Source organism: Melospiza georgiana, chromosome 15, assembly GCF_028018845.1.
Source record: "Melospiza georgiana isolate bMelGeo1 chromosome 15, bMelGeo1.pri, whole genome shotgun sequence".
NCBI classification, from domain to species: Eukaryota; Metazoa; Chordata; class Aves; order Passeriformes; family Passerellidae; genus Melospiza; species Melospiza georgiana.
Genome location: NC_080444.1, coordinates 10,575,965 through 10,589,668, shown reverse-complemented (window position 1 = coordinate 10,589,668; position 13,704 = coordinate 10,575,965). Strand labels below are relative to the sequence as shown.

The window sequence follows — 13,704 nt, the reverse complement described above, 5'->3', positions numbered from 1 at the left end:
CCCCGCCCTCCGGCCGGCCCCCGCTGCCTGCGTCCCTCCCCGCGCTGCCTCCTCCCCTCCTGGCAGCGCCGGGTGACTAATTTCTGTCATATGACTGTGACACCGAATGGAGCGGGGCGGGCGGAACTAGCCGCGGCGAAGGGACGGCGCTGCGCGGAGCCCAGCGCCTCGGCGGCGGGGGCAGCGGCAGCGCCCCAAAATGCCGCCCACCCTCTTCCAGAAGCTCTTCAACAAGAAGCACGGCCTGATCTCCCCGGCCAGGGACGCCCGCGACGACTGTGTCTTCAGGTAACCGGGACGTGGTCGCTCTCCTCCCTTGCCCCAAACTTCTGCTCCGAGTTCCTCGCTCCCTCCGCCGTCCGGAGGACGCGGGGGCTGGCAGACCCTTCCCTGCCCCATCGGCAGCTCCTCGGAGACGCGCCCCGCACCCCCCAGCCCCGGGGGATCCGTCCCCTGTCCTCCGCGGGAGCCCCGGGGCCGCCCCGGCCGGGCCCCTCCGGCGGGCGCGGGGCGGGAGCCCCCCGGGACCGCCACGTCGGGGCCGCTGCGGTGCCTCCGCTCGGCTGCCTCCGCACCGGGGCCGCGGCTCCCAGGGCCGGGCCGTGCCTCGCCCCCGGCCCGCGGCTGCCTCCCCTTCCCCGGCGTGTGTGAGGCCCCGCTCCCCGCGGGCCCCTCTGGGGATGCTGCGGGCCGAGGGAGGGCGACAGGCGGGCAGGTCCCCAGGGAGCAGCCCCAGGAACGGGGAGAAAACGTGAAGTTTTGGCGAAGAGAGGAGTGGGGCTTGTAGCGAAATTGGTCATGCTCCGACCGCAGCAGCCCTGGAGCGGCCGAGCGGGGCCAAGCTCAGCGCGGGGAGCGGGGCAGGGGCCCCAGGGCAGCCCGAGGGGGCTCGCACGGCCCGGGCCGGTGCCTGAGGGGCCGGGGCGAGCAGAGGCTGCGTTCGGGGGCTCTGCGGGGCCTGGGGCTCCCCGGGGCTGCCGCCGGCTGGTTTGCTTGGAAGCAGGTACCTTTTGTGCTGTTCCACGCGTGGATAATGGTCAGGCTCGAAAGCGATGCCGTGTCTGCGTCCTGGCAAAGACAGAACCTTCACTATCGTTTTAAAGTGCGGTTTGCCACCTAGGTGGAAATAAAATCTGCTTCATTAGTAAGAGTTACAGGCTTCTTAAAGCACTTGTAACAGTGTGGTGAAGCTCTTTCCCACTCGCTGCCTTGAAATTTACTGACTGCAAATAATCAGCCTTGGGTTGCACTGTAAAGAGACATCTCTGACTGATGGGCTTAATTTTCTGTGGTGGGTACCCCTTTTAGCTGCAGTACTTACCAGTTTAGCTGTACAACAGTGTATTTGCGGTTTTCTAAGCACAAGGGTTTTCAAAAAATATTGATTGGACTGTATGAGTCCTCAAGGAGTCAAGACATGCTCCTGGTCATTACCTGGAACTCACACAACTTTTGAAGACACTGATCCATAACTGCTTTCACACCTCTCTGATATTCACTGTGGAGTGAATCCTTTTCTTTAATGATCTTTTCTAAGAAACAGAATGTTTTAATAATGTCAATGTCATCTTATTTCCCAAATCAGCTTCATACTGGCCCAGAGCCCTTGGTGGGGAAGGGAAGGGGTACTAGGACTGCTCTGTATCGTTGTCATGCCTTTTGTCCTGCCTTAGTGATGGGTTTGTCTAGAGATGGTGGTTCAGGCAGCAGCTGCAGTGCAGACCTGGGGCAGAAATGTGGGAATCACACCCGTGTTGAAAGGAGAGTGAGTACTTGGCAAGCTCTGTGCTTTCCTCGTCACCTGTATCATTCTGTGCCAAACTGGGTCTGAAACTGATAGTGCTGTTTCACTTTGTGATAAGAATTGTCAACTGGTAACTGGTGAATTTGCAGCTGGGTTTTTTTTTGGTGGACCCACAGGTATAATTTGCAGGGAAAGGCTGATGAGGCTCTGGGGAGGGTGGGAGATCCAGCTCTGACTTAGGAGAGCCAAGTAGTATTTTTGAAGATTAATACAGATGCTCTCTAGGTACATTTTACCTGATGGCTGCCTTCATTTTCCAAATGAGGCTAAGTTTATAGCTAAGATCACAACTTGATAGGATTATCAATTCCTGGTGAAACTTTCAGATAATACACAAAATAAGGACTGATATTTATGACACCTGAGTCTTTGGAGAGTGGAAATAAGCACTTTAGAGTTTAGATTGTTGCAGGTTCCAGTGAAGCTGAATGCAACAGCCTCATCAATTCCACTAGGGCAAGGTGATGTTTTATGGATTGATACATTATATCTGTTTACAGTCTAAATAACAGAGCATTTCCTAAATATTCGGAGCGCTGTTATTCTTTTCTGTCTTCACTTTGAAAACTCTTATTGAGAAGACTGTAGAGCAACCATAAAAATGCATAAATTCTCTTAGTATATTTTGTGAATAATATGTGCTTGGAGAGAAGAGCCCAATTATTCTGGCAATGACATTACTATAGCAGAAAACGTTTAAGGATGATTTTGCCGCTCATTTTTTTTACTATCAATATATTTTACGTTTCCATCAGGCTTATTGTGAAAATTCACCAGTTCTATTTATCTGACCTTACACTGTTTCAAAAATAAAACAATACTTTTCAGGTGAAACATTTTGTTTAGTTGTTAATTTGTTTGTGGTGGGCTTTGATTTTTATTTTTTTTTTAAATTTCCTGCCAAGAATCTCTCTCTGTGCTGTGGGTGTGTGAAATTTTGTGTGCCTAAGTATAGTCAAACTCTGTGAAACCCTTTGGGACTAGGTGCTGGAGAGGTTAAGAGGTTTAGTAATGGGAAGAGTTGGTTAGCAATTTTAAAATATTTGCTGAGGTGCCAGTTTGTCATTTATAATATTATATATATATATATATATATATATATATATATATGCAGTTTATTTTTCAGAAGAAACTTTAGGAAATCACAGTAGATCCACCACTTGTTAGTTTTTTAGCTCTTCCATTTAATTCAGGGTGATTGGCAGACTTGGTCCTTAGACTGAAATCTCTTGATACAGCTTGACATTCACATGGTGAGCAAGAATATTCAAATTTTAGTGGTAAAATCTGTTTACAAGAAACACAGAAACACCTGCAAGTATTCTAGGAGGGAAAAATTAAGCCCTTATATTCCAAGATGTAGAGTACCTGCTGTCTACTGCAAATAATACTCATGTGAGTGGATTTTCCCTGAGGGTAATTCTTACTATAAATAGGATCTCTTGGCCATATTGTAGCATCTGGCACAGACTGCTGCTGGTGACAGGAGAGCTCGGCTCAGGCTGTTACAGCTATTAGGAAAATAAAATTTCAGGTAAGCAGTTTTCTAGAATTTTAGAATCAAAGCATTCCTGTTGTAAAAATACATAAAGGTGTTCACATCAGCTGTAAGCTGTATGTGTCTAAATGAAGATACGCTTTAAAATAGTAAATAAATGAACTCTGTTCCAGTAAGATGGAAATAATCTTACAAAAACTTCCTTAAATTAAGCAGAAACAGCCATGCATTTCTGCTGTATATTAAATGGGCACACAAAGCATTCCCCTGCACATTTACATTACTGACTGCTACAGTTGGGGATTTTCAGCTGCTGTGTCTTTCCTGGCTTTCCAGGGATCCACTTCAGCCCTCTGGAGAAAGGGAAGCTGGTAAGTCACTGAAAACTCAACCAGCTTTTTGTTCTTCAGGATGGGCTCAGCAGATTGAGCACAAAGCTCAGTAAATTACCAAGAGGGCTGAGGCTTTATATCCTTGTCAGGATGTGTGGGCAGTGTTTCCAATGGTAAATACAGCTGCAAGGGCTGCAGCAGGGTTTCTGCAGGAGAGGGTTGGGATCCTGATGGGACCTGGGGCACTGTTAGCATGTGGCAGAGGGAGAGGGATTGTCTTGTAACACTGAACTGTGGGATGTGTTGGGGCTCCATGTAGGAGGGAACTCAGTGGGGATTTTTTCCATCTCATGTATAAAGTTCAAATACTCATTCCCTTCTGTCTCTAGACATCCTGCCTGCCTAGCTGGAGGATAGAGGGATTATTAATCAGGAATTCTTTTTACACTACAGCTCAATAAAAGCTTCAGTGTCTCTTTTTTTATTTTAATCTAGGGAACTCTAAAGAACCATCTCACCCCGAGGGGCATTCCACTGATGTTTGCAAACTCTGTTTTGCTCTTGTTAAAGCACCTGTTGTAGAGGTACAGCTGTGTGGTGATTGTTCAAGCTTGACAGAACCCCTTCCAGTTTCAGGTCTTACCAATGGTGTGGGGTATCTGGGCACATTCTTCCTTTAGGGCTTTGCTTTGGTGACCTAGGTATTATTGAGAACGAGCGCTGTTTTTCAACCTGGGAGAGATACAGGAATAAATAATTTTAAGTGTACTTTATGATAGAGAAAGCCATTTTTGGTTTTCCTGGACATGGGCTTTCTTGGGGTCTTCTAGTAATATGTGCTGCTCCTTTATTGATAGAATAGTTTGCCAGGTTCCTGAGATAGGACTGGCCTCACGCTGACTCTAAAGTAGCATTTCTTGAAATCTGTCTAGGCAAGCATTCCCCATCAGCCCAGACTCTTTCTGTTCACTGTGGCAGTGACTTTAAATGGTATCTTGAGATTTGTTTCCTTTCACATAATTTTTGGCAGTGGCATTCATCAAGGGAATTACAATAAACCTAGAGTTGTAAATGGGTAGCTTGATACAGAGATGCTTCATGAGCCAGTTCTTCTGCAGAGCTATTGTTCTTGCGCAGTAAAAATGGTACGTGCTTTCTTACAAAAGCATAATTGCTTCTTGAACCAGAGGCTAATTTCTTGAAAAAAAGTGCAAAGAGACTCAAAGACATTTATTAATGTGTAGCCAGAGACTACTGCAGCTTTTTAAAGTGGAGGCTGGAGTACAGTGAAAGAGGAACATGCAAGTTGTCTTTACATTGGTATTTCCAGTCAAAAGTTTTACCCAGAGAACTTTTTTCTCAGGAGCAGGTAGCTTTGTGTACAGCTTGGCTGAGCCCAGGAAAGCAGATCTCTTGCCAAATTGTGTCAGTTCTTGGGAGCAACGCAGCCAGCAAATTCCTGATCCTAGTACTTCTGCACAAGGCTTTTTAAAGTTGTTCCTCAGCAGTGCATCAGGCCAGCCTGACCAAAACCTGTTGTTAATGAAACAGCATGTTTTGATGTTTGTTCATTTCTGGCATTCTGTGCGGTTTTTTGTCAATATTTGTAAAACTCCTGGAGTTTCACCACCTCAAAGTTTTTGTTCCAAAAGAGCATTAGCTGGATCTCATTTTGTAATAGGGCCGGCATTTTATCTTTTCCAGTTATCTGATGAATTTAAAAAGCTTTTGTGCCATAATTTTTAAGACTAGTCGAATTCTTAAACATCTCAAATGTTACTGTGATTTTATTGAGCTAATTTCTGCCCTTTAATGTCCTTTTAAGTTTTGCTTTTTTATAAAAATCCATCTCTTTGTAGTCTTTGGAAGAGTATGGTTTTGGCTTTTTGGTTGCATTCATTAGCTTGAGTGCACCAAGTTTTAATAAATGCTTCACTTTGATTTATGCACAGTTTTCTCTATGCTATGATGACTTTGGCTTGTGTTTTGAAATATATTGCTGTTTTCTAAAGTACTTCTTTTTGCCAAAATCTGTTTTGCATTTCCTGTCATGTAAGTTTTTATGTACCTTCCAGTGCTTAAAGTCAATTTTCATCTTGGAAACAGACATACAAATGACAAGGTTCCACTGAGCACCTCTGGAGCTTGGAGATAGTTTTGTTAATTTCTCCTGAAAAGGCCACCCTCCAAGCCTTCCTTGCCCATTCTCTAGGTGTCCCAGTGCTTCTCCAGGTAGGAATGTGATGCTCCTAAAACACCCAGCATGTCCTTGAAAAAGTGGTGCTAGCTCTGAATGAAGCAGTGCTACAACCTAGGTCTGTACAGTGACTGAAGGAGCTGATAATCAGAGGGTTGGCAGTCCATCCAGTGATTATTTACTTCTATCATCACCAGATCTGAAGGAATTAAGTTGGATTGATATACCCAGCATGCTAGGTGCATGTGAGTGCAGAGAAAAATGAAATAATTTGAAAACTGTTGGGGTGCTTGTGTCTGCCTGGCTTTGTGTCTTGGAAAGTTTTTCCCTGCCCTGGTGGGACCTCTGCCTAGCCCTTGCTTCACCTTGGCTTCTTCCCATCCCCAGTGGAACAGGGAACACGAATGGTGGAGTGAAAGAGCCCTCTGCTAGTTTTTTGTCTCGTTTGTTAGAAGGAGGCAGAGCTCATTACAAAATGAGCTAATAGGTGAAGGGTCACCCTTATTGCCTTTCCTCCTGGCATAGCCTGTGGTGGCTGGGAGCTCGTGGTGCCTTGAGCATTTGGCATCACGAGGCTGCCCTGCCCGTCCTGGCCATCACGAGGTCAGCGCTGTCAGCGCGCGCTCTGCTTCCTCCCCGTGGCACGGCCTGGGCTGCCTGGGGATAGCTGCAGGCTCCTGCCTCGCTGAGCACCCCTGGAACAGTCACTTTCTTGGTTCCCCTTCCTGCATTGCAACTCCTTCCTCTAAATTAGAAATCTTTTTCAGGAAAGGTTGGGGTGGGTGATTCATGTGCATATAGATGTACTTGAGTGGAAGTGCTTCACACTTGGGTTACACTGGCAAGTGTTGGAAGAAGGTGTTTCTACAAACCCTTGGGTTCTGTTTCTTCCCTCTCCTACTCCAGGTGAGGATGTATCAAGAGCATGGGGTGTATGTACCTGCTTGTGCATTGTGATGTCTTCTTTTCTGAAACTATTCCACCATTTGTTTTCAGGTGACTGAGGGTGTGTTTACGTGTCTCGTGTTCCAGTCCTTGCTGACTTGGGATGATCAGCTCATCTGGTTGACTGATAGATTGTCCTTGTATTTTCAAAGGGCTTTATCCCTTGCTCTGTGTATGCTCTGTTATGCTTCGAGTTAGCGTATGCTCATGGTGACAGCTCGGATGAATCCAAGCTTCTGTTCTGGAATAAACTGGACCAGTGTGACTTGGAGCCTGCAACTTGTTTTGTAATTTTGGCTGAATGCTCTAGGTGACCACTTCAGCAGTGTGTTTTACAAGTGGAAACTAATGCATGCAGTGGTTTCATGCTCAGTGGTTGTGTTCCCTCCCAGTGCTACATCTGGAGCTGGATGTCTGCAGGATCACATGTTTGTGAGTAACGTTAGGAAAAATGCAAAGCTCAGTTGCAGCTGCGAATCCACAGTGTGGTTGTGTTGTGCTTCCAGAATCAGCCAAGAGCAGAATTTGTCTCCGAGGACTTGAAACATTTTGCATTTGTGGTGTTAGATAGAGAACCTTAACCTGTAAAATATCTGCTGGAGGAAAAAAGTTATGCCCATCAAAAACAGGAAATAATTTTATTAATCAGTAATCAGTTAGCTAATGCACTGGCTGCTCCACCTTACAGTGAGTAGTAGCATATATGGGAAATATTCAAATATGGGAAATATATTTGCACAAAATTCATGTGATTCTTTTGTGCCTAAGGAATGTGACCATAAGCACTATGTTGAATCATTAATTTCTAACAATACCTGCCCAATACACACAATACAATTATGTTCTGCTCCATAGACATGTGAGTGGTTATTATGTAGTCTTTGTATTGAACAGGATTTATTTATTTTTATGACAATGCATGGTTAACAATGTTGCTTAGGGCTCAGCTGAAGCTTTTACTTGTTGATTCTGCACATTTGCCTAAACAATCCTTTTCTTCTCTGAAACTGATAGCTTCTGGAGATACTATTATTCAGAACACAATGCATTGCAGAGAAACTTGTTCAAACACGTGAATTGCTGCATGAACTAGATATAGAGTATTAACAGTGCATGTGTGTGAGATGCATCTGCAAATAAAATGTGCTTGTAATAAAATTTTTAGTCTTTTCTAATTTCATAGCTCTTACCAAGCAATTAAGCCTTTGGACTTAAACAGTTTGGCTGTATCTAAAAACTTTTTATATTTAACAGTCTTGACTGATGCTTTTGTGTTGATAATCAGGGTATCTCCCATGGTATCTCCATCTGTCTTTAGAACTCGGCTCTTGAAAGAACCCATTTTCTACAGGTGGAGGATTCTGCATTGTTGCCAGTGTCAGTAGCAACAATCCTGGCTGTAGGTACCCCTGCCCACATCAACAGCCCAACAGTGCCCTGTGGTTTGCTGTACCCAAGCGTGGATCTGCAACAGCCCCTGCTGACAGCAGTGAGCTTCAGGCATGGGAGTGATCCATCACACACCACTGATCCTGCTCTGTTTCTCCAGGATCATTCCACAACATCCACTAATTATTTTTGTCTAAAATGAGTCAAATACATCACAGAAACAGTCACATTTCCTTTACTCTGTGGATTGATCATGCCCTGCGCATTCATGGTGTTTCATGCCCCTCCAGATCTGTGTGTGCCTCACTCTCAGCACCTTCAAATGTTTTTTTTCCTTGCTCCAGCTAAAATGTCAGCAAAACATAAAATTTGTAATAGTACCAGAAACCTTCTACTCTTTCAGTTTGTGTGATATAGAGCTGGGAAGAAACAGGAGCCAAATTACAGTTCTCTTCCATCTGTTTTAGTTGATAAATGAAGAACCTTCAAATGCAGTTCAGCCCTGACTTTAGATCCTGGCCTTGTGCCTGTTTAAGCCAGAGCAGTATCTTCACCACAGTTCCTGTGTCATTTCCCACTAAAAGAGAGAGAAGGTAAATTATCTGAGCATTGCCCAAAGGAACTGTTACTTTGCTACATGCCTTCTTATTTTGTTTTATTTTAGCCTCAGGAGCTGTGGAAATGGTGGCTCACACATTGCAGTGCTTGGCCTTGGCACTCCCCTCAGTAATTTCTAAACCTTTTGATTGATTTCTGTCATGTCTGGTGGAGAATGTGAGAACAGAAGTTTGAGTGAGCTGAGTTTCTCTAAGTTCAGTGAAAATGCTGTGGGTGCTGTTGGTGTCTCCTGCCTGTGAGGCTCTCTGCAGCTCTGAGCCGGCTGCGCTTTGGCCATTCCTGTTTCCAGCGGCTGTGTCCTGGGGACAGCCAGAGGATGGCATGTTGGAGGAAGACAGTGGTCATGTGGCTCCATAGTTTGCAGGGAACAGCTGTAGTGTGACCTCAAGAAAGGCCAGCCCTGGACTACCGTGAATACCAGAATATCAAATATGTTAGCTAAATTATTTTGTTTTCTGACAAGTATTAAGGCACACACTGCCTGCTACATACCCAGGTTTCTCTTGTCTCATGCATGTCCAAGGTTAAAATCAGGCCTCCCAAGTGTGTGTGCTCAGCACTTAGTTTGTCATGTTTGTGGGTAATTGTGGAAGACTGCAGTGGGCAGAAGGAAGCACATCACGTGTGAGCAGTTCATGGGAAATGAATGAGATTCTTCTCGAGTATTTTTACACTCTCCCCGCGCTGCCCCCGTGAAGCATTACCTAGAAAATGTTCTTGCCATTTGGAGAGTTAGCTGAATGCTTTGTTTACTCCTTTTCATGAAACTTGATACCAGGAATTTGTAGTGAAAAACTGTGTTAGTTCAGGTGTTAATGAAGAATGGGTGCAGATGATAAGCTGTGTGGTTGGGTGTGCAGTGAACAGGCTGTGGATCTTGGGGGAAGCGTGTGCTCCTTCTCAGAAGCTTGTTCTGCTTGAATGACATTATCTGAACATCTGAGAAGCTGCTAGGGGAGAAGTCTGCCAGAATTTTCTTGTTCCTACAGGAAAAATAACAGTATTACCCCTTAAGACAGAGTTAAAGAAATGCCTCAAATGTCAGGACAGTGAATTGGCTTACAGTACTAACTGTGTTTCTATTTAAAGGCAACCCAAACTGACATAGAACTTAAATAGTCAGACAGAAAAAAGTGGTTGGTTTTTTCAGTACCTAAACGTATTTCAGCTGCTGTGAGTTACTGGAAATTACTCTACTTGCTCAGTAGAAAAGGAAATTGTTCTACTGATAGCATGGAGCACTAAGAAGCTCTGAAAAGGAGCATGATGGTTTCTTAACTGGATATATTTTCTAGTCATACAAGAGATGCTAATCATGAACTGCTGACCTCTTTTGTTTTTTTCCAAAATAGACATAATAAAATAAGTGTCAAAGTAAAAAAAAAAATCAAAGCAACTTTTAACTTCTTTTGAAACTATAACAGAATTTTATCTTTGTATAAATAAATATTTATCAAACTTTTTTCAGATAAGCAAAAATATCACTTTGTAATAAGACTAATTTATTTTACTTTATTTAAATTTAGTAGGGTTTTTTCCCATAGTATCTTTTCTGCAGTTATCAGCAAATGAACAATTTTGGTTAGTCTGAATATGTAGCTACTTTAAAATGTGTCATCAGATTTCCTTATTCAATTGAAGCATGTTCAGAAACTGCGAGGTAGCTTATGTTTGTGTGTTGTGTAAGGCTTTTTCTCACATTAGGGTCAGAAGATAAAACACCAAGTATTATGAGTTTTTGGTTTTTTGTTTGGGATTTTGTTGGGTTTTTCCTCACATGGGTTTAGTATATTAAATTTAAATACTGATCTTTTCTATTAGTAGCTAGCTGGACAAATCAGCTGAATTGCATTCAGGAGGTAACATCAGTCTATGCCCACACTGGAGAAAAAACCCATGCAAGATAATGTAAGATTCAGTAATGGCAATTGTTCTCATCTGTATGGATAGAGAAGATGGAGGAGAAGAAAATATAGAGGAAGCAGGGAATTTGACAAGAAATTGTTTTTATATAAAAATTAAAATAAAGAGAAAAACATTAAACAAATACCAAATGGCCCAGTTCTATGAAGTCCTGAGCATCCTCACTAGGGTTTGAAGGCTTTCAGTGCCAAAGCCTTGAGCTTTGCTGAAGGATATTCATGCTTGGAGAAAAGAGATCACAAGAGCAGGACAGACCTCACTGTTGGATCTGTGTCATGTAGGTATATATTTGTCTGTGCCAGACAAAATACACATATCTGTATATTTGAAAATATACAGGTGTCTTCATTTGCTACCATGGCTCTGAGTGTGTGAGCACCTGTCTCAACTCAGAGTAATCAGGATACCACAAAGCAGAAACCTGCCTGCCTTGCTCAGCTGCTGTCTGTGAGAGGAGGACTCTGGTGTTTCCCCCAGCAGTGAGACAGGTAAATTCATTCCCTGTGTGCACTGTGTAGACAAGCCTAAATTGCTGTAATGTAAAACATCCTTTGCTTCCTAGATCAGAACCATGATGGTAAGATTTTTGTGTTTTTGGGGGCTGATAGATGCTGTATAAATATAAGCATTTGGAGTTGCCCTGTGTTCAGAAGGTTACAAAGGTACATGTGCAAGTGCAGTTGGAAGCAGCTGTGTGATGCTGCTGTGATTACATACATACAATTTACAGGATAGAGTGGTTTTGTCAGCATGGTGGTATTTGGCCAAAGGTTGGACTTGATGATCTTGGAGGACTTTTCCAACCTCAGTGATACTGTGATTCATTTTACTCAGGATTTTTTGTTCCTTCTAGTGTTCTCCCTCATTGTCACTGTCCCTGTTTCATGCTCTGCTTTGGGAACTTGTATTTACTCACATGCACTCATACACAGAAGAAGAGAATTAAAGCCCATCTTTCTTTCCCTTCTATTCTTCTGCTCTCTTCTTGGTGTCTTCTGAGGCCTGCAGTGCTGCCTCTCCTCTCTGAAGGGTTCCCCTGGGTGCTGTGCTGTCCCTTCCTCTCCTGCCACAAGCAGTGGTGTGCATCCTGTTTGGGGTTACTGTTGTGTCACATCAAGTGATGTGCATGAGCAGGGAAAGGGGAAAGGGAAACAAAAAGCAAAGGGAGCAATTACTTTGAGAACAGCTTCTTTAGAAAGACCATGATAAAACAACCCAGTCCAAAATGTCCTGGTGGCATTGACAGCTATTGCTGTCCAGCATGAGAACCTTTCTTTCCTCTTGATGCAGTGCAATAAATAGCTTTGTGTGTTGCTGTGGCTGGTTCACAGCAGGTTTCCTGCAGCACTAGGCTTCTTTGGGTTCCACATTTTGAGGATGCTCATATGGGCAAACTGAAATCTGCTGGCAAGCTGTGGTGGCTGGGAGTGTCTGGAATTATGTTTGCATCAATTTGGTTACTACTAGCAGAGAGGGGTTTATTGAACATACACTAAATATACATATATATCTTGATTAAGTACAGCCTCTCCCAGTAGAACAACGTAGGCTTTATCAAGTGATTCTGTTGATTCTGTCAGGCAGAGCTGGTTTGGACTGTGTGTTCCAGCTCAGCTCTGTGATAAGGAAGGTGTGTGTTTGGAGTGAGTTTCAGTGCTGATACACAGGGAGGGCATGTTGAGCTGAACCTGCAGTTTTCTTTATCACAAACAGATTTTAGCAGTAAGAAAAGCTCTGAGGCATGTAAGGGCTATGTTCAGCTGACGCTCAAAGCTGCCATGTATCTGTCATGTGAGGTTCTCAGTAATACTTGACCAGTTCAGTGTTTCTGCTGTGGAAAATCCCTCTAGATGGATAGTTGTATTGGAGAGCTTGGGCAATGGCCAGTCCTGCCCTGTATTTTCCATTCCTACCATTCTTGGAAACCCAAAACCGTGAGCGTGTAGTGAGACTTAGAACACTGAAGGGGGTGGCAGAAAGCCTGAGGGTGCAGAGCTCCTTGCAGCAGTGAGCAAAGCACAGTGGAGCAAACCCAGTAGAGCACTTTGTTAAGCTTGGTTTAAAAGCTGATAGCTAAATGCATTTTTACATGTTCTTCTGCTTTTGGAAACCAAAGCATTTAGGACCTCACAGTTAAGGTGCATTTGCGTGAAAGTGCCAGGCTGCTCCAATATTCTAATAGTCTGTATTTTTTTTTCAATATGAACGAAGTTGTGGCTTGTTCAAGCATCTGATTTTTATTTGTCCTCATGTCCTTATGAGTTACATAAAAGTGAAGTCAACCAATGTCTTTAGTGTCTGCTCTATATAAATCTACCTGAAATAGTTTCAGGTCACCTTTACATGCTTAATTTGGAAAACAGTTGAGCAGCATGACTCTTGCCTTGGAGAATTAAGCAGTCTAGGCTCCTCGCAGTAGTCTTGGGGCCCTGGCAATATCTGCACAAATCAAGATCTCATGCCTTCTGCAATTTAAGTAGGGGCCTGTTTGACTCGTAGAGCCAGTAAGGGAGGGATGTTCAGTGCAAGGATTGGAGCCAAGTTAGAAAAGTCTTCCCTCCTGAAAAGCAGCTGTAGGATAGATCCAGTCCACCTGAATATTCAGTAGTGTTATTTGGCAGATCTGTGAAATCATTCCTAATTGTTTCTGGTTCAGAGCCTGGCAATAGTTTTGAAATGCAGCGTACTTGACATTTAGGGGGTTTGAGGGGTTAACTAAAGAGATGGGTTAAAGTCTGCTGGGGCTTATGGCAGCAGGTAACCACTCTGTGTGCAGAAAGATTGCAGAATTGGGCCACATCAGACATTTGAAGGTATTGGAGGATGCTTAGGTGACAAGTGACCAACGCTCATGTCAGGCAGTTGTTGATTCCTGGGGAGTAGCTATCATTAGGACTTGTGGGATGTTGATATTAATGAGCATCACATACAGATAGGGCAGCCTGGGGTTTCATTCCATAGATATGAATTTCTTACACTTGCTTGTATAATCATCCTC

The 13,704-nt window shown here is 43.9% G+C and overlaps 1 protein-coding gene across 2 annotated transcripts in view; it reads left to right on the top strand.

Annotated features, from left to right (window-relative positions):
- Positions 1-117: 117 nt before the first annotated feature.
- Positions 118-13,704, top strand: part of FNIP1 (folliculin interacting protein 1) — a 64,331-nt gene continuing 50,744 nt past the window's right edge. For both annotated transcript variants that reach the window (XM_058034980.1, XM_058034978.1), the window contains exon 1: positions 118-288. In XM_058034980.1, coding sequence (XP_057890963.1) covers positions 200-288 — 89 coding nt within the window. In that variant the 5' untranslated portion in view covers positions 118-199. The remainder of the gene's footprint in view (positions 289-13,704) is intronic.